The sequence below is a fragment of the Passer domesticus genome, chromosome 10 (assembly GCF_036417665.1).
Source record: "Passer domesticus isolate bPasDom1 chromosome 10, bPasDom1.hap1, whole genome shotgun sequence".
NCBI lineage: Eukaryota > Metazoa > Chordata > Aves > Passeriformes > Passeridae > Passer > Passer domesticus.
Window position 1 is genome coordinate 42,223,746 of NC_087483.1, and position 20,926 is coordinate 42,244,671.

The following is a 20,926-nucleotide window of genomic DNA, read 5'->3' on the forward strand; positions in this document are numbered from 1 at the left end:
TCCAGACACCCTCCCAGGGTTCCAGAGGTGCAGGAGCCACGGGCTGGTGTTGTGTGAAACCCTGGAGCTGAGGCATGATCCCAGGGGAAGCACAGCAGCCCCAGGAACGCACAGCTCCCAGGCAGGGATGGTCTCCCCGTGGGCTGGGAGCTGTTGTTGGCAGTGGGACCTGTGCCAAGGCTTGGGGGGGGAGCTGATCCCTTGCTTCCCAGTGCACCCCGTCCAGGCAGTGTGGCTGAGCTCACCCAGGAGGATTTGGCTGTTGTTTTGGCATTCCTTCAGCCACGGAAGCGGGGACCTGCCGATAGCATCTCGGAGTTCTTGCAGATAAGGATAATGAAGTGTGAGGCTGATAAGGAAGTACCAATGCTGGGAAGAATATTGCTGCTTTGCCAACTCCAGCTAAAGGTAAAAGCTGTTTGTGATCTGGAGCACAAAACTTCCTCAGCTCTGTCTGTCCTGTGCTGTGGGGTTGCTGCTGCTTCTCCATCACCAGTGAGTTTCCCTGGAATCCCTGACAGGCTGAGGTGTTCCCAGCAGGTTGCTCAGGGCTGGATCCCGTTTGCCCTCCGAGGATGGAGCTGCCCGTGCCAGACTTGGATCATACTTAGTGGATAAAAGGATTTTTTGGTTTGTTTTTGTACCGTTTCAAGTGGAATTTGAGGTATTCCGGCCTGGCCCGGTGCTTGTCCCGACGCCAGGCTGGGAGCTGGTTGTTCCTGGTGCCAGGCTGGGATTAATCCTGCTGCTCATCCCGGTCATGTGCCGGCCAGGGCTCCTTTTCATTCTGTGCCATGCTCTGCCTGGGAGCCCAGGAGCTCTTTAACCTAATTCCCATTCCCAGCTCCTGGCGTGGGAAGCCGAGGAGAGCCAGGGCTCCTTTCACAAAGCTCTCTTCGCGTCAGCACTTCCAAAGCCAGAGGTGAAAATCCCAGAGTTTCACTCATGGGTGACACCCTTGCACACAGGTGCCACATGCCACAGGCACCTGCCCCCAGGGAAGGACTTGGGGACTAAAATATTCCCAGGAAAGCCTCTTTGTAAATAATTTTTGGCTGTCTTCAAGCCTGAAGCTGTTCAGTTCCTGACTGTGCTGACAGCCACCCCAGCTCCTTCTGCCTGGGACCTGCACCTCACAGTCCTTGGATATTCACTCATAACTGAATCCAGTTCCTTCTCCAGAACCATCCTGACAGCTAAGTTAATTCAGCCAGGAATTAGGGACAGTTGTGCCTTAGAGACCTCGAGGAAGAGCAGGTGTGTGGAATAATTTCCCCATTTTTGTGCCATCAGCACCATAGCTTGGGTGCTTTGGGCTGGATGATCCGTCACAGGTTGGATTCAGTGGCCTTGGAGGTCTATTCCAACCTCAGTGATTCCATGATTCCATGATTTTGGCAGCACCCTCAGTGTGCTCCTGGCAGGAGGTACCAGTGTGTGGTGTTGCAGCACAATTCTCCCTCACAATTCCACTTGTTTTACAGTTTATAAACATTCATCAAAGGGAATTTTGATGAAATCCTGGTTGTATCTGGTTACAGGCTTCCTGCAGAGGGAAAGTCACGAGGTGGATGTCTGGGAGGGTGAGCAGGTGAAGTGTGTCTGACATGAAAAGATGAAATTAGAAACATATTTGTGGATAAACAAAGGGAATTGTAAACATGTGTTGCCATCCGGTGAGAAATCCTGTGGGATTCAGTTATAAGGATGAGTCTGGGATGACAGGAGCTGGAGAGAAATTCTCTTCTCTCTTCTCTTCTCTTCTCTTCTCTTCTCTTCTCTTCTCTTCTCTTCTCTTCTCTTCTCTTCTCTTCTCTTCTCTTCTCTTCTCTTCTCTTCTCTTCTCTTCTCTTCTCTTCTCTTCTCTTCTCTTCTCTTCTCTTCTCTTCTCTTCTCTTCTCTTCTCTCCCTCTCCCCTTCCCTTCTTTTCCTGAGTTTAGGTGCCTGCTTACATTGTCCAGAAATTTGGGAATCATCTTCTCACAGAGATTAAAAATAGCATCCAGAACTGCCTCAGGCATGGGAGCCCAGCCAGCACAGCCACAGATTTATTTGGAAAAAGTAACCTAGTAGGGATTTTATGGGTGAGTTCAAACATTTATTGGTCTAGCACCTACCTTTGGGACTGCTTTTGGCACAGCCACAGTAACAGTGCTTGGGGAATAAGCAAAGTGATCCCTCAGGAGGAAGCTCCAAAGTGGGATAAGTCTCCCCCCTCAGTCTTTTTCTCCAACAAACCAAGTGCCCTCAGCTGCTCCAGGGAAATACCCTTCCAGGGAAACTCGAGGAAAAAAGGATAAACCACCTGAGATGCAGGGAAACTCAAGAAAATAGGGAAGAAACCCTCCCAGATCCAGGGAAATATGAGGGAAGGGGGATAAACCCATCCAGATCCACAGAAACTCAGAGAAATAAAGGAAACCCCCCCAGATCCAGGAAAATAAAAGGGAAGGGGGATAAACCCCCTCAAATCCAGGAGAACTCAATTTAAAAAGGGATAAACCTCCTCAGATCTGTGAAACTTAAGGCAAGTGGGGATAAACTCCCCTAGATCCAGGGAAACTCAAGGAGAGTGGGTATAAACCCCCTCAGAGCCATGGAAACTCAAAGAAATATGGTTTAAACCCCTCTAGTTCCAGGGTAAGTCAAGGAAATGAGGTTTAAACATCCCTAGATCCAGGGTAAATTGAGGAAATAAGGTATAAATCCCCCCAGACCCAGGGAAATTTGAGGAAAATGGGGTTCCCTACCCTGAGATCCATGGAAATCCAATGAAAGTGGGGATAAACCCCCCCAAATCCAGAGAAATTTAAGGAAATGTAACACTGATGCATTCCTGGGTCTGACTGTGTAAAATATCCATGTCCAGGAGCAGGACCAGGCAGGACAGGTGGATGAGTTTGGAATTAGGGCACAGCAAAGGCCAGCTTTTGTGGGAAGGGAGCAAAGGGAGGGCAGACAGAGGTGTTTGCTCAGGGCCCCCTGCATTCCCTGAAATCCTGCCTCATTCTTGGCAAATCTGTGGAGCCTTGAACACTTCAGAAAAAAATATTTCAAAAAGGTGCCGTGAGATTTGTGTCCAGTGAAGCAGCAAAAATCAGGGCTGGTGTCTGAAGATGCTGGATTTTGGTCACTTAAAGTCACTCACACAATGCCCATGTGTGTGTGACACATTTTTAGTGATTTCCTGCCAGGCAAGACAATGTCAGGGAGCCCTGGGGACAGTGACACGGGAGCACAGGACACAGCAGCCCTGCTGCAGGAATTATTGCTCACTAGGGCTGGAAAATCACGGGATTTGGGTTTATTTTGGCTTCCCTGCACCTCCTCTGCCTGGCTGGAGTGGTGCCTGCAGTAGTGAGACCTGTAAATATTTCCAGTATAAATCCAAGTTTGTAACTTGCTGTGAAAAATTCCCTTGGGATTGTGGCTTGGTGTGTGAGAGCCTTTTCTGTGTTTACATTTTTAGGTGTAATAGACTTCCAAATAAATTGCTTTCCCTGTTCAGCGAGTACTTGAGTGCAGCAAAGGGGGATGTAAATGATTTGCATTTTTTAAGGAGTTCTTTTGATTTATCTGCTCCCTCTGGGCAGCGTGAGGGGAGTGCAGAGTCCTGGATTGGCTGGAGGATGTTGGGAAGAGAGCATGGGAAGCTCAGGGAGAATTAAAAAATTAAAAATAGGCTCCAGTTCTGAGCATCTGAGTGAACTCCTGGCTGCCTCCAAAGCAGCAGTTTTGTCTGGGACATGGTTTTCCAAGGAGGGCTCCTGCTGACATTCACTGGAGACAGAAAACCTGCGACCAGGCCCTGGGCCAGGCTTTTTATCCCTGACTTCATTTATTTTTCTTGGTTTATCCAACCCTTAATATTATTCAAATGAAGGTTTTGTTCCTAGAGCAGCAGCATCCATCAGGGTGTCCTGGGACTAAACCGTGCCGGCCCTCTGGGCTGGATTTGCTCTGGGATTTTATTTGTGTCCCTTCAAACGCATCCCTGTGGTTTATTCTGGCTCTGGGGGATGTTTTCCATCTGTTTGTGTGGGGGTGCTGGTGGGATTTTGCCACCTGGGGGTTTTTCGTGGGTGCTGTAGTTGAAATCTCAGTTGGTGTTGCATAAGGAGCTCACGTGGGATGAATTCCATGGGTTTTTATCCGCATGTGAGGAGAGTGTGTGTGGGCACAGGTTGTCCAGAGAAGCTGTGGCATCCCTGGCAGTGTCCAAAGCCAGGCTGGACAGGGCTTGGAGCAGCCTGGGACAGTGGGAGGTGTCCCTGCCATGGCCGGGGTGGATGGGATTGGCTTGAAGGTGCTTCCCAACCCAAGCCTCTCTGGAATTCCATGATTCCTGATGGGAAAATACATGTTACCTCTGTCATAGAAGAGTGTGTGGGATAATTCGGGATCATCAACTGCCTTAGGAATTGCATTTAGGTGAAGTTTAAGTGTTTTGATGAGAATTTCATCCAAATGAGGTTGATTTGGCCCATGTCCCTGACCAGCTCATCCCATTGGAGGGGAACTGAGGGATCCTCCATGTGAGGGGATCTCAAAGGGATTTTGTTCCATCTACCCTTTGAAAATCCCTTCTCATCCTCGGGAATATCACAGAAATCACAGAATCCCAGACTGGTTAGGGATGGAATATTAAATCCCATCCCATTCCACCCTGCCATGGGCAGGGACACCTTCCACCATCCCAGGGCACTCCAGCCTGGCCTTGGGCACTGCCAGGGATCCAGGGGCAGCCCCAGATGCTCTGGGAATCTGTGCCTGGGCCTTCCCACCCTCCCAGGGAGGAATTCCTTCCCAAACTGCCATGCAGCTGTGGTGCAGTGGGGTGCACAGCTCCAGATGGGCTTTGCAGCTGTCAGAGAAATTCCCCTTTTCCTCCTGAGCAGCTGATGGCTGAGCAGCAGTGCAGTCCCACAGGTGACACATGCCCCACTTCCAGAGGGATTGTAGGGAGCAGCGTGAGGGGATGGGACCTTCTGACTCACAGCAAAGCTGCTTTTTAAATGGGATCTGGGGAAAAATTCCAGAAAAAAAACGAAACCCCTTGGTGTATTTGGGATGACTGTAGGGATGCCTGAGCCTCACCTCTCTCTGTGCTGCTGTGAGGCAGCACAGGACTGGAAAAGATGTAAAAATGGCTGGGACCCCTTTTGTGTGTGTGTTTTCCAGCATTTTTGTGCCCTGCAGCTCCCAGCACTCTGGGCTGCCTCATGGATGGAATCGTGGGCACTGCCCACCGTGTGTGCAATTCCCAGCACTGCCTTTGGAATACACATCTTGGTTCTTTGGGAGCCACTTTCTCTGACATGTCACTGGAAAGGCTTTAATTTTGGATTTTGTGGTTTGCCTTATCAGCAGTGAGCCATTTAATGAAGCCTGTGGGTGAGCTCAGAGCTCGGAGTGAGTCAGGCCTGGCTTGGCCTTTGAAGCCTTCCTACCATGGAATTCTTTCCCTGTGGTGAATTAATGAGGTTTCAGCTTTCCCAAAACGTGAGGCCATGAAGCTGAGTCTGGATTTTTCAGAGGAACAAGCAGCTCTGTGGTCACTGCAGCCCTCGGTCCCCAAAACCTTCCAGAGGTTTCCTGGATAAAGTTCCCTCAGCGAGGCTGGAGACATCGTGGCTCTCCCAGTGAGACCCCACTTGCTGTGTGAGGAGAAGGGGTTTAGGATCAGAGAATCCTGAAGGTTGGAAAAGCCCTCCAAGGTCTCCAGTCCAGCCATTGCCCAGCACTGCCCCATGTTCCCAGTGCCCCATCCTCATGGCTTTAAATTCCTCCACTGCCCTGGCAGCCCATTCCAGTGCCTGAGCACCCTTCCCATGGGGAAATGGTCCCTCATATCCAGTCCATCCCATCACCCAGGGAGTGATCCCACTGCGGCTTCCATCCCTGCAATGCCCGGATTAACCTCTGGGAAGAGCTGGGAAGGAAATGCTAATTTATGATAAATATGCAAATGGCAGTGCTGATCAAAGGGAGCAGAGAGCTGCACGTGAGGAGGGGTGAAGGACATAGAAGGGCTCAGAAAGTCATGGAAAACCACAGTGGGGGCAAAACATGGGAATTTGAGTGTGTGCCTTGCACATGGGCATCATCCACTGTGGCCCTGTGGAGCAGGAACCCCTGGCTGTCCCCAAGCCAGGCTCCATCAGGATTCCAGGCTGATGTTCTAGGGGGGCCATAAACACCCAGGAAGTGCTGGTGTCCCAAGGAATATTCCCCTTTCCCTTTCATGGGATTCCTGGATGCTTCAGTCCTTCCTTATCAGCTGAGGAGCCACAGGTTGTCACCACAGTTTTCCCCATCCCAGCTTTCCCCTTCCATGTGTGAAGTGGATGTTTCTGGATGACCTCAGGCCCACAGAGATGCACCTGGGCAATCACAGATCCAGAATTCAAGAGTTTGCTTGGGTTTTTTTCCAGTAATTTCCCAAGGATGAGCTCCACACACCGTGTCCTCTCTCCTCAGCAGGTCCCTCCGTGCTGTGGGAGCTTCTCCTGCTCTTCCCTACAGATCCAGGGCATCTTCAGGAGGAGAAAGGCCTGGTGCAGGCAGAGCATTGGTATTTTTAGATCAAAGACAATTTTAATGAAAAAAAAACAGGAGAGGAGAAGGAGGATTAGAACAATAAGCACATTTAATTTTAGCCTAGCTTGGATTCCTCATAAAGTCAGGGAACTTGGAGCTCGCTTTAGTTGCCTCTGGCTTTCCTAAATAAACACACTGCAGCAGGGCTGGGAAGTTAAGTAGCACAGAAAATTTCAAAAAGTTGCATTTTAATATTCCAGGAGAATATTAAGGGCTGTTTTACAGGCCAGGCCCTGGTATTAAATTTTAATGCTGTACAAAAATCTCAAGGTTGTTTTGGTAGGCAGCTCCTGGAGCTACACAGAGACTTTTTCTGCAGAAGGGGTCACAGGACAGGGGTTAGGAACAGGGCAGGGTTAGGGCAGGGTGAGGAACCTTCTCCAGCCATGGCAAGTGAGCAGGGTTTGGGGCCAGGATCTGCTGCTTCTGGAATTTTGTGATTTTTTCAGGAATTTTTGTGTGGAGAAGAGCAGGCACAGGGGGAACCTCACTGATCTCTACAGCTCCTGGACAGGAGGGTGGAGTGAGGTGGGCCTGGGCTCTTCTGCCATGTCCCAAGGGAAGGGATGACAGGAAATGACCCAAAGTTGCACCAGGGGAGGTTCAGGTTAAATATTGGAATTTTTTTCCCTTGGAAGAGCAGTCAAGCATTGGAATGAGCTGCCCAAGGATGTGGTGGAGTCACCATCTCTGGGAGTGTTCAGGAGGTGTCTGGATGTGGCACTTGGGGACAGGGTTCAGGGATGGTTTGGGGTTGATGAACTCGATGATCTTCAAGATCTCTTCCCACCTGGATGATTCTGGGATTTAGGGAATTTCCCCAGGCTGAAGAGGCCTGGTTGGCACCGCCCTCCTGCGCTGTGGGTGATGTGCTCAGTGTGTGTTTCACCTGGGAAGCGCGTTGGGATGGAGAATTACGGAATCATTAAGGTTGGCAAAGCCCTCTAGGATCATCAGATCCAACCGTTCCTCCAGCACTGCCAGGGCCACTTCCACCCCTGTCCCCAGGTGCCACGTGCACCCGTTCATACCCAGGGGTTGCAGACCTGTAGTGAACCTCAGGTGAGAGCTGGTTCAGTGAGTGGCTGAGGCAGGAGGTCCCACTGGTGACTCTTGGTGGCTCCAAGCCACCACCAAACAGCCCCTGTCCCCTTGGCTGTCCCAGGAGAGGATGAGCTGGGGAGTTGGAGTTGTCCTGCTCCAGCCTGAAAGGATGAGCACAGAGCCCTGGCTTTGCTCCTGCCTGGGCACCCTCCTCGTTCTAAACCGGTTCCTTTTCACACCAGCTAAATTTAGGGATTGTGGGAGAACATTTCCAGCCTCAGCCATCACATCTCTGACAGCCAAGGGTGACAGTGTCACATGAACCCCTCTGAACTGATTTATGTTGCATCTCGTTCTGTTTTTGATGGTTTTGGAATTTGGTTGCTCTTGGATCCTGGTCACTGGGAGGATGTGGGCAGCTCAGTGCCAGGAAGGAAACTTGGAGCACTCGGGAGCTGGGATTTGGTTCTCAGGCTCCCTCCAGCCAGGGAAGGGCTGCTCTGCCTCAGTGTTACAGAGGTGGGAGGTGTGGACTTGACTTATGAGCCAGTTTTGGGTCTGCTTTGTAAGAACTCACTGGGTATTAATAAAAGTTAAAAATACTTCAGGCTGTGCCTTAAAACAGCCCTGACTGAAAGGCAGGAAAAATCAGGATTGCAGCTCATCGTGGTGGAGAAGATGAGATAATCCCTGGAGAGCTGCAGGCAAAGTGCTGTGCTGAACCTGGGGGATTGGATGGGCTGGAGAATAAACTCAATTTGGGAAGTTCCAGGTGAGGATAGGGAGTCCTTGGAGCCTGGAGTAAGAGCAAGCTTTGATGTGGGTGTGTAAGTCTGAGTCTGAGTCACGAGGACCGAGACTTGTTTGAAGTGCTTTAAAGCCCTGATCTTTTCCCTAAGTGCTACTGGGAAGCCAGAAACGATCCAGGGTTGCTTTTCCATCTCTCTGGGAGCAGTGGAAGGTGGGAGTAATCCCAGTCAGAGGGAGGACAGGAGGAGAAAGCCAGCTGGGAATCAATTCCCAGGAGTCTGAGTTCCTCTGCAGTCTCATGGAGGGGCAGTGGGAATTCCCTTCACCCTCACCTGCCACATCAGGCTGTGTCCTGGCAGAGGAGGTTTTCCTGGGACACCTTTATTCCTTTCAAGGTCAGCAGTGCCTTTGTGGAAGTGGGGAGTTTAACTCTTTGCTGGGATGGTTTTTAATGTCCCTTCCTCCAGCTCTGGTGTTGGTCAGACTCACCTTCCCTTGGCAGGCTCTGCTTTCCTGCCTTTTCCATCCCCATCCATTGGATGGTGAGGACATCCCACATTTTAGGGCCTCAGGAGCTCCTACTGACACATCCAGGGCCGTTCATGGGAGCAAATGGATCAGGAGGACTCTGTGCTCATTCCCAGCACAAGTAATGCCAGGATTCATTAAGAAAAGGGATGCGGACTTGAAGATGATGTGATCAATAAGAGCAGCAGCCCGATGCTATTAATTAGCAATGCTATTAATTAGCAATGCTCATGCTTTTGAGTCAGTTGAGTTGCTCCTACACTGGTTTTCCAAAACACTGGGCCTTTTAATCCTCAGGAATAAGTTGGAAAAAGCACAGCTCAGTCGTTCCACCGCTGGCACTGGAGTTGGTGCTGGTGTGACCTGGGCTGCAGGTGGCACCTGGAGGCATCTGCTGGTGCTTCCCTTTCCAGCTGGGTGCTTTATCCTGCTCTGACCCGTGGGATGTATGGGATGTGTGTATCCATTTCCCTGGATAATGCTGGCTGCAGGAGCACCCCAAGGCCTGGGGCCACCATGTGTGGTCACCAGCAGCTCCCTCAGTGCCCTTTTTCCATGGAAGGGGACAGCAGGACAACCCCAAGGGACATGTCTGAGACCAAGGACAGAGCCAAGCCATGGTGGTGGTGCCCTAATCCTGCAGATCAGTCCACAAATGAGATTTTTAGTGCCAAAACCTGGAATTGGAGGCTCCGCCAGTTTGGATGGAGCTGGGCTTTGTTTCATAGGTTAAAAATACATAAATTTCCTTGTTGCACTCTGGTTTTATTTTTAACTCTTCAGCAATTTAATATTTTGGAGGTCTGCTTGTACTCCCCCCAGTTTTCCATCTGCTACTGTGATTAATTTAAGGCCCAGCTTTATCCAGCCGAGCCAGAGCAAAGCAGAGGAATGGAAACCTTACCTAGGTTGTTTGGCACGCAGCAGCAGACGTGAATAACCTCGGAATTCGGGGGGGAAGAGCGAAGTGCCGTGTTCCTGGAGCCAGGATGGGGCTGGCCAGGAGCCCTTGCAGACAGCAGGAGGCTGTGCAGGATCCAGCTGTGCCTGCTCCAGGTTTGTGCTGGAGGTGTTGCTGAGCACTCGGAAGCGGAGGGCTCCGCTTTCCTACGGCCTCTCCAGGCAGGAGCACGTGCCAGAGCTTGGCTTCTCCCCCTTCCCCAGCCTGGAAGCACCGTGAGGTAGTGGAAAGTTGCAGTGAGGAAGGTGGGACTGATCTCCCAAGGCTGTGGGAGGAAGGAGAGGGGCAAAGATGTGGAGCTCACCCAGGCTTGGGTGCTCGGCCAGGGGGGCAAAATAGCCTGGCCAAAAATTTATTTCTTTTTAACCTGGGCTGTTAAAGTCCAGGTTAAAATAAATTTTAAAAATAAAATTTAAAATTAAAAAATAAAATAACCTGGATGGTTATTTTTCACCTGGACTGGGAGGAGCCATCCCTGGCAGGGCCAGCCTGGGATGGGGATGAGGATGGAAGTGAGGATGCAGAGCAGTGGGGCACAAGATGGGGCTGCTCCAGCTGCAGTTCCCACTGACAGGAAAGGGTTTTATGGGATCCTCGTGGAAGCTGGGGATCCAATTAGAGGTGCAGCTCTTCCTGAGCTGCTGGAAATCTGCTCTGCTGGCAGAGGGTCTCCAGCTGCACAAGTGGGTGGTGGCACAGGGGACACAGGCAGGAGTTTGGATTGTTTCAGGAAGGGAATAGTTCTGCTCTCAGAAGCCTCCAAAGCTCTAATTGGGAAAAGATGGAAAGGGAAACCACAGGACATAGACCTGTCATTAACTGAAGAACACTGGGATGTGTGAAGCCCATGGTTGTAGGAGCTGGAAGTGGCGTTGGTGAGTCATCCCAGGGATCCAGAGGGAATAAGAAATCCAGACGACCAATGTGTCTGGTGGGGTGGGACTGCAGCAAAGCTCCTGGAGCCAGCTCAGTAGCCTCTGCCTCAGATCCTGCTGCTGTGGCTGGGGTTAGGGACCTGGGAGCAGTGCACTTGGATTTCAGGAGCCACTTGGGGTAGTGCCGTGCAGGGATGTAAAAAAAACCCAGCTGTTGCTTCCCATGGAGGTAAAAATATTGTGGTTTGGGATCCAGTTTTCCAGCAGGGAGTGGCTGTTGAGAGTAAGAAAATCCTTAGTCCAGGTTTCAGAGAAGATACAGGGCAGAATCCTGGAATATCCTGAGCGAGAAGGATCATGGATCCAGCTCCTGGCCCTGCACAGACACCCCAAAATCCCACCCTGGGCACCCCTGGTGTCCACACCCTCCTGGAGCTCTGGCAGCCTCGGGGCTGTGCCCATTCCCTGGGCAGTGCCAGCACCCTCTGGGAAAAGAACCTTTCCTGAAATCCAACCTGAAATGCCATGGCGCAGCTCCAGCCATTGCTCAGGTTCTGTCCCTGACCACAGGGAGCAGAGGTCGGGGCTGTCCCCAGGAGGAAGCTCCAATGTCTGCCCTCTGTCTCCTCCTCTGCAGCTGAACAAACAAAGTGACCTCAAGAGCTCCACATCTGTCCCTTCCTCATCCCTGTGCCCCTCCTTTGGGCACTCTGGCAGACTGCACCTCCCTCAGGCTGTGCAGGTAACCAAGGAGGCTCTTCCCTTCCCACTTCCCTCCAGGAGAGATCAAGCCAAGGGCTGGAGGGACTCTGGAGAGACCCCTGGTGCTGTCCATACCGAGGTGACGTTTAAAATCTCTTTGTGGGGAGTGAGTGGGTGCAGTTCACCCTCAGCTTGCACGCAGCGAGCCGAGCCTGGCTGCACAGGGTGTCCAGAGAGGATTTTCCCTGTGGGAGAGGGCAGGAATGCCTGGGGTGGCTGTGTGGAGCAGAGCAGAGCGCTCCCCGCTGCAGGCTGGGATCAGCTGCCTGCATTTGGGAATGAGATCACTGGAGCCTGCTGCCTGGGCCTTGTTTTCCTGCCCAGGCTCTCATCCCTGCTGGAGCCCTGCCACGGCTGGGCCCTGCCCAGGTTTCCAGGCAGGTTCCTTGTCCTGCTGCCAGCCGGGGTGCGTAAGCTGATTAGCTCCGAGGAGATCAGAGCTTGACAAGGGCTGCACTGCAGGTAAACACTGGAGCTTTTCCTCCAGCTGAGAGCCAGTGGAGCTGTGAAATATGGCTCAGGAGTAAGGAATGGCGCTGGAAGAGCCCTCAGGAAAAATACCAAGAAGTGCATGAAATGATAAGCAGAGCTGATAAGGTGCCTGGTGAGAGACTGAGAGGAGAAGCAAGCACAGATATGATCAGAGCCTATAAATACTGTCAACATGACAGCAGAGATGAGCAGGAGAAAGAGTCATTGTTATCTGATGGAAAACAAGCTCTGGGAGGAGCAGCCATGGGAGCAGGAGGTGTGGAGGGGATCCCCAGGAGCAGGAACACTCCTTGGCTGGGATGGAGCAAATCCTCAGCTGTCCCTCATTCCCCAGGCTTGCCTGGCTGGTGCCCATCAGGGTGGTGAGCACAGCATCCCCTGGCACAGAATCCCCCTTGGCACCTGTGGTCCTGCCAGGAGCTTCATTAAATTCCCATTTTCCAGGTGCCAGTGAGGTGTCCTGGTTGGCTGATCCCCACAGGTGCTGCTTGTCCACATCCCTCCTCTTCCCTTCCCTTCCCTGTGTGAGGAGACAAAGCAAGTCTGGGCAGAGGACGGGTCTGGGATGGTTCCAGGGACCCCCAGGACAGCCTGCTGGAATAAATCTGGAGGCTGTGTGTCACACAGCTTGGGAAGGTGCTCCTGGAGTGGTTTCAGTCCGAAACTCTGATTTATTGATTCCTGATTTATTGATTCCTGATTTATTGTTGTGTCTGGTGCCACCGGGACTGGCCGGCTCTTCCTCACTGGGAATGGGCTGCCAGAGGCCTGTGGTCTCCAGGGGTTAACTGGGGCCAGTCTGGGAATTCCAGCTGGAGCCCAGGAGATGCTGGAGCCCAAGAGGTGCTCAGCAGATTCTCCAGCCACCACGTGGCCTTGCTGTGCTCGGCCAGGCTGATCGGGATCCTTTCCAGACCTGGTGTTTGCAGAGCTCTCCAGGTGTTCTGGGTCCCATCCAGGTGTTCCTGGGCTCTCCAGGAGCACAAGCACGACAGTTATGCTGCACATTCTGGGACAGGGCTCTTGGGAAAGCCGCCCTTCCCAGAGAGCTGTCCTGGAAGGAGAGCTCACATCAAAGGAGCCAGGAACGATAGGGATCAAATAATTGCTGCCTCTCCCCTTCCTTCTGACTCCTGTCACTCACAGTCTGGGATTGTTATCTCTGGGGCTTGGGCAGCAGCAATCCTGACTCCAGGATCTGTGTCATCCAGATAAGGTGGTGTGTGGTGACTTTTCCAGCCTGGATAGCTGTTGGAGTGAAATGGAGTGCTGTTTCATGGTTCTCTTGGGAGAGGACTGTCCTGCAGCCCCAGGAATTCCCCTAGGAATGTGCTCATGGGAAGGGAATGGGACCTGGCTGGGGCTGTGGCAGCTCAGGGAATCCTGTCCTCTCTGCTGGATGGAGGTGGATGGTCACAGAATCCAAAATTAGTTTGGATTGGAAGGGACCTTAAAGCTCATCCCATGTGCAGGGACACCTTCCACCATCCCAGGCTGCTCCAAGCCCTGTCCAGCCTGGCCATGGACACTTCAGGGACAGCCACAGCTTCTCTGGGAAGCTCTGCCAGAGCCTCCCCACCCTCACAGGGAACACTTTTTTCCTAAAAACCCAGGAACTGGCGCTCAGGGCTGGCCCTCAGTCGCTCACCTCATGTGTCCCAGCTCTGCCCTTGGGTGCCTCGTGATTCACTGGCGCTTTTGGGGCCAAAACCAACACGGGGAGGGAACGTTCCTGAGCAGCTCTGGCAGCAGGAATTGACAGGAAACAATTCAGCAGCCCTGGTGTGCTGCAGCTGTGGCTGGTCCCTCACAGTGTTGCTGTCTCTCCACAGAATGCCATGAACCTGCCTCCCGACAAAGCCCGGCTCCTGCGGCAGTACGACAACGAGAAGAAGTGGGAGCTCATCTGTGACCAGGTGAGGAGCCTCTGGAGAGCCTTGGGAGGTGCCTCTTCCCAGATGCTCCATCCACAGCCTCCCTGGGCTGAGCAGGACCTCGCAGGACCTCGCAGGACCTTGCAGGACCCAGGAAACTCCTGTTCCCAGGAGCTTCACTCATTCCTTCTGCTCCCTTGTTGGTAACCACTCCTAGAGGCCCTGCAGTGATAGCTGCAGCCACCCCAACCCATCCTGGGATTCTGTCATTCCCTGGTTTGTGTTTGTCCCTGTCCCAGAGGGCTGTGAGCTCTGGGCTGGAGCCTGTGCTGGCAGCAGGTCGGGCAGAAGCTGTCTGATGCCAGCCTGGAGGTGCCAGTTCCCACCCCACAGAGGGATATCCCTTTCCCCTCTGGTGCTCCCATCCTGGATTCCCTCTGGCTGCTGAACGCTGCTGGGTTTGCCCTGCACAGGCTCAGCCTGACCTCAGAGTCTTGCAAACAAGAACAAATGATCAAATGAGCAAATGATCAAATGAACAAATGATCAAATGAGCAAATGATCAAATGAACAAACGATCAAATGATCAAATGAGCAAATGATCAAATGAACAAATGAACAAATGATCAAATGAACAAACAATCAAATGAACAAACGATCAAATGATCAAATGAACAAATGAACAAATGATCAAATGAACAAACAATCAAATGAACAAATGATCAAATGATCAAATGAACAAATGAGCAAATGATCAAATGAACAAATGAACAAATGATCAAATGAACAAACAATCAAATGAACAAACGATCAAATGATCAAATGAACAAATGAACAAATGATCAAATGAACAAATGATCAAATGAACAAATGAACAAATGATCAAATGAACAAACAATCAAATGAACAAATGATCAAATGAACAAATGATCAAATGAGCAAATGATCAAATGAACAAATGAATACATGATCTCAGGGTTTGGCTGCCCACGTCATGCTCTGTGGTGGTGGCTGGACCTCCAGGGACAGGAGGCTGAAGCCCTGGGAACAGCCTCGGGTTAGGCAGGGCCAGATGCTGAGGCATCTCCTCGTGAGCTGTGCAGGGTGTGCAGCAATTAGCAGGGAGTGATGGATCAACAAGAATGGCATTTGAAGGGCAAAATGAAATGTGACAAAGTGGGATTTGAATTTGGGAGCCAGCAGCAAAATGCCATGAAGTTCAGCAGTAGTGGTGAATGAAAATAACTGATGCAGCACTGGGAAAGTGGGATGTTCCCTTGGGATGTAAACTCAGCAGAACCAGGCTGAGAGTTTGGCAGGAGGTCAGGGACATTGGGATAAAAACATTCATGGGACATTTCCTATTCGGCTGTTACAGTGGTGGGGTGTCTGATACAGCCATGGAATTCCAGGCTGGTTTGGGTTGGGAGGGACCTTGAAGCCCATCCAGTTCCACCTGAGGAACACATTCCACTATCCCAGATTGCTCCCAGCCCTGTCCAACCTGGCCTTGGGCACTGCCAGGGATCCAGGGGCAGCCACAGCTTCTCTGGGCACCTGTGCCAGGGCCTCTCCACCCCAACAGGGAAGGACTTTCTTTTCCAATATCCCATCTAACCCTGCCCTCTGGCAGGTCAAGTTCATTGCACAGGTTCCTTAAAGTAAAGCTTAATGAAGAATTGCTTTTTTCCCCATGAGTTTCCTGTGCAGAGAATGTAAAGCTCGAGCTATTTAAAGATTCAGTTTACTGAGACATTAAAAAATGCAGGAACTGCTGCCAGTGATTGCAGATTGCCCTGGATCCCTGGCAGTGTCCCAGGCCAGGCTGGACAGGGCTGGGAGCACCTGGGACAGTGGGAGGTGTCCCTGCCATGGCAGGGGTGGCACGGGGTGGGCTTTGGGGTCCCTCCCAACCCACTCCAGTCTGTGATTCCATGATTTGTGCCAGGCTGTTCCCAGAGCTCCCTGCAGAGGTGTGAGCTCCGTGCCCAGTTCCTGCTGGCAGCGGGACAGGCAGGAGCTGTTTGATCCCAGCCTGGATGTGCAAATTCCCCCTCGGAGCTGATCCACCCTGTGCAGCTGCTGCTGATTCAGTGCCCAGCTCCGGGCAGATGGGAAGGAAATCTGCAGTCTGGAGTCATCTCCTTGCACAACTCCCATCCACCCCCGGGCTGGGATCAGTCCCTTCCCTGGGCTGGGGCCCTCCCATCCTTTGGAAGGGCTGATGGAACAGCCCTGAGGAGCAGCACGAGGTGACAGGGTGGCACCTTTCCCCTGCCCAGCCATCCCACGGGACACACTGGGCACGGAGCACGGGCTGGGCTCTGTCACAGCTCCCCTGGGGGTGCTGCCACCCCCTCAGTCACAGCAGCGTGAGCAGGTGTCACTGAAAGCACCAAAACCCAGCATATGGGGTGTGAAATATTTATATATTCACAATATAGAAATATTGCCCTGGAATATTTAAATATCTATCTGTCTGTCTATCTATCTATCTATCTATCTATCTATCTGTCTCTCTCTCTATATATATATATATATAGATACAATATTAATAATATTATATATAACATATAAAAATACAGTATGTATTCACAATATAGAAATATTGCCCTGGAATATCTATATCTATATCTATATCTATATCTATATCTATATCTATATCTATATCTATATCATATTAATAATATTATATATAACATGTAAAAATACAGTATGTATTCACAATATAGAAATATTGCCCTGGAATATCTAAATATATATATACAAGACTAATAATATTATATATATAACATATAAAAATACAGTTTATATTCACAATATAGAAATATTGCCCTGGAATATCTAAATATTATATATAGTATTAATAATAATATTAATCTTACATATACCATATAAAATAGAGTATTTATTCCCAATATGTAAATAGTGCCCTGGAATACCTAAATAGTATACATATATTAATAATAATAATGTTTATATTATCTATAACATATTAAATATAGTATATATTCACAGTATAGAAATATTGTCCTGGAATACCAAAATGTTATATATACTATTAATATTATCTGTAGCATATTAAATATAGTGTATATTCACAATACAGAAATATTGCCCTGGAATATATAAATATTGTACATAATATTAATATGTAAATAAATAAATAAATAAATAAATGTATATATATATATATAATATTTATTCCCAATATGTAAATAGTGCCCTGGAATAACGGGGATGAGGGGACTTCCAGGAATAGGGGTTGTGCAGGATTTTTTTATTCCAAATGCAAATTTTGACTCCTGTTTTCCCTTGGTTTTGCCCACTACACCATTTTCACCTGTTTTTTCTTGTAAATCAGTGAGGAAATGAACTCTTTCTCTCCTGTGCTGCTTTTCAACTTAGATCTGAAAGGAAAAAGTGTCCAGAAATTGTATTTTCTAAACAATCTGTGCAGCAGATCCTGAATATTCATCTGTGGAATATGTGGAGAATATTAAGAGTTAATCCCCAAAAAGGAACTCTCACTTTTGCAAAAACGAGATTAACAAAGTGGGGAACCAGTTTCATCATGATGAAATAATAACAACAACAATAATAATTAGTAATAATCTGCCGTGAATGGGATTATTCACATTGTTTCAATAATTGTAAGGGCTGCTGGGCTGGTTGTGGAGGACTCCTCCCACGTGGGATTTTCTCTTCCTTTGTTTATAAACCTTCCAAATTGTTGTCCTCAGAGCTTGCTCCCACCTCTCTGGGTGAGGTACAAGGAGGAGGAAAAGAGGAGAGCCAGGAAATCTGCTGTGGGTGGCTGGTGGAGAAGGCCTGAGGAGGAGCAGGGTGTTGTGGGGGTGCTCTGTGCCATTTTTTGTCACCAATCCCTCCAGATTTCTCCTCAGGAATGAGGAGGAGACCGGGAGCCCTGATGGTGCCATTGACCCTTTCCCAACAGAGATCCAGGAGGTTTTTTGCCAATATCCAGCCAAGGATTTCCCATCACTTTGCATGCACTGCAGAAACCATTTAGAACTCTGGTTGGAGAGGTTAAAAAACGTGGTGTATTCCAGGGGCTCTGCCCTGGTGGGGTAAACACAGGGTGGAAAATCCCATGATTTACTGAATTCAGGAGAAGCTGGACTTTGGACACTTCATTCCTTTGGCTGGGTCACCCTGGGAGAGGTGGCTCAGGGAAGGTCAGACAAGGAGGGATGGAGAGGTTGGAGATAAAGGCATGAGGAGTCCCAGGCTCAGTGATTTGGGATTGGGAAGGGCTGGGAACCCCTGGGGTCGGAGGGAGCAGCAGCTGGGTCCAGCACGGAGCTGGCATTGATCCTGGGGGAATGGATCCTTAATCCTGGGGGAATGGATCCTTAATCCTGGGGGAATGGATCATTCTGTCTCCTCGTTAGTGCAGGGATGAGCAGCTGCTGTCCCCTCATTCCACGAGGACACTTCCACAGTGACACCATTCTGCTGGTGGGAATGTCTGGATTGCTGGGATGGGACCGAGCCACCCTCTGGATCTGTGGGAAATGGGGAATTCTGCACCATGTTCATGATGTGTTTGAGCCACTGCTCCCCATCTCCTTGTCCATCTCCTTCCCCACTGTCCCAATCCCAGCACAGCCTGTGGGATTCTCATCCCAACCCGGGTGCTTCCCCAGCATCTGTGAATCCCAAGAATGAAACAGCTTAGGCAGGATAATGATAATAATGGGAATAACACATGGGCTGATGCAGAAACATGCCCTGAATGGCTCTGGGAGCCAAGGATTGTTGGGAAAGGCACAATTTCCTGGTTCCGGAATGAATACGTTTTGCAGAGCTGGGTGCTCAGGAGATGTCAGGCTCCCTGTAGGATCACGTGCAAGGGGAAGTGCAGAAGTCCAGCAGTTCCTCTTGGCTGCTGAAGCAAAGTCCCCCCAGTCCCTGTTTTTTTCTGTGTCTGTCAGAAAAGAAAGTGCTAATTCTGGCTGAGAGAGGCACAGGAGAGGTGCTGTGCTCCTGCTTTCCCCCTGAATTATGGAATCATGGGATGGGCTGGGTTCAAAAGGACTTTAGAGCCATTCAGTCCCACCCTTGCCATGGTGGCACACCTTCCTCTATCCCAGGTTATTCCAGCCTGGCCTTGGGCACTGTCAGGGATCCAGGGGCAGCCCCAGCTGCTCTGGGAATTCCAGCCCAGCCAGGAATTCCCAATTCCCAATCTCTCATCCATTCCTGCCCTCTGGCAGTGGGAGCCATTCCCCATGTCCCTCCATGCCTTGTCCCAAATCCCTCTCAGAACTTAATCCCAGTGAATCCTCCCCAGAGGAAGGTGCCGGGCCCAGCTCATCCCGTTGCTCTCCAGTGCTGCTGTCCTTGCATTCCCTGTGCTGTTCCATCCTGGCTCACAACACCCCTCCTCAGGGATTTTCCAAGCCAGGAAGGACCTTTATCCTTGGGAATTAAGCTCGTTTGCTTTGTAGGTGGCTGACAAAGGCAGTGTGCAGTCACTGCTGCTCCGTGCCCCTGTCCTGTCAGCCTGCAGATAATGCTGGAGCTCACAGCAGTCACGTAGTGGAGATAAAAAGGGTTTCACCAGGATTTGGGAACTTTGTTGTGTCTGAATGGCTCAATCCAGGGAAGCCACCGTGTCCCAGTCGTGATGTCACCCCACAGCATTTGCTGAGCAAGGTTTGGCCGCTCCAATCCGGATTTTAGGCTTTTTGTGTGTGGGGTAAAAATGCCCGACCTCGTCATTCAGATGGTGTTAAATCCTGGGTTTGGAAGCAGAGCTGGCCAAGGAGTGGGTGGGAATTGCCAGAAGTGGAGGGGAGGAGCTGACAGGAAAAAAAGCAGGGATTCTTAACTCTTTAATTGTGGTTTCTAAGGCACAGCAGTGCCTTGGGAGGTGTGGGTGTTGGGATGCTCCCAAGGAGGATCGTGAGAGGATCCCAGTGGATTCCAGCCTGCAACCAGCTCCATTCCCAGCCCCTGGGAGCTCCCAGTCAGATTTTTGGGAAGAGGGTGGCTGTGACCAGACATCCAGGCTGACTTGGAGGCCTCACTGCACAGCCTGGCCCTTGCAACTTCTTAATCAGCCTCTAATATAAAACACTCCGAGCTGGATAAACCCAGACAGGAATCATAGCCAGGAACGGGCAATTTTAAAGGCTAATCCCTCCTAGCTTTCCAAACCAGCAAAAAAGAAACACTTGAGGGGGCTGTAAAAATGTTTCCAGGCCGAGGAGATGTTTACTGCAAGTAATTTTTGGTCACTCCTCAGGTGGGAGCATTGCTGGTGTTTGCTGCTCATGGACAGCATCTGGAAAGTCCTTTAACCCAAATCATTCCACTCCACAAGAATGAGCAGCATCTTTTTACATGAAGCTGCTGCAGAGATTATTACATAAATACATAATTACAGCCAGGTTTGAAGAAAACAAACAAAACCATCCAGTAGCTGCATCCCAGACTGTTAAATGTGCTCCTTGAGTCTCTTTAAACATTTCATTTTGAGGATTCCAGGCAATTAAAGCTGGTGGCTGGGAAAAGCTCCTGTCACTTCAGTGGATTACTTGGGAACGGGAATTAATCCATAAAAGCAAAAGAGCTTCTCTGGGGGATTGCAGTGAACACAGCTCAGGCACAGAAAGGGGAGGATAAATGGGAGAGGGAACGTGGAGCGTTGTTGGGATGGGACACTGCTGCCAGGAGGACGTGGCAGGGGCTGGAACTGGAGGATCCTTAAGGGCTCTGCCAACCCAAACCACTCTGGGGTCCAGGAATTCTCTGTGTGCCCCATGGGAGCCACTGAGGTGAGCCTGGCTCCAGGAATCCCTGAGAGAGAGCCAAGAGGAATCCACGATGGTGGACTTGGTGCTGGAGCAGGACAGACCCTGCTGGTGTCACTGTGTCCAGAGAAGAGCCCTCAGTGAAGAACTTTGCATTCTCTGAGCTGTTTTTTAGATAAAATAGGAAATGCCAATTCCAGAGCCATGTGGAGGTGCATGGAAAAAGAATCCAGTTGTAAAAGAGGAAAGCCATGAGTG

The 20,926-nt window shown here is 50.3% G+C and overlaps 1 protein-coding gene across 6 annotated transcripts in view; it reads left to right on the forward strand.

Moving 5' to 3' along the window:
* Positions 1–20,926, forward strand: part of FMNL2 (formin like 2) — a 110,564-nt gene that overhangs the window by 49,853 nt on the left and 39,785 nt on the right. For all 6 annotated transcript variants that reach the window (XM_064435356.1, XM_064435357.1, XM_064435352.1 and 3 more), the window contains exon 2: positions 13,845–13,928. In XM_064435356.1, the coding sequence (XP_064291426.1) occupies positions 13,845–13,928 (84 nt within the window). The remainder of the gene's footprint in view (positions 1–13,844; positions 13,929–20,926) is intronic.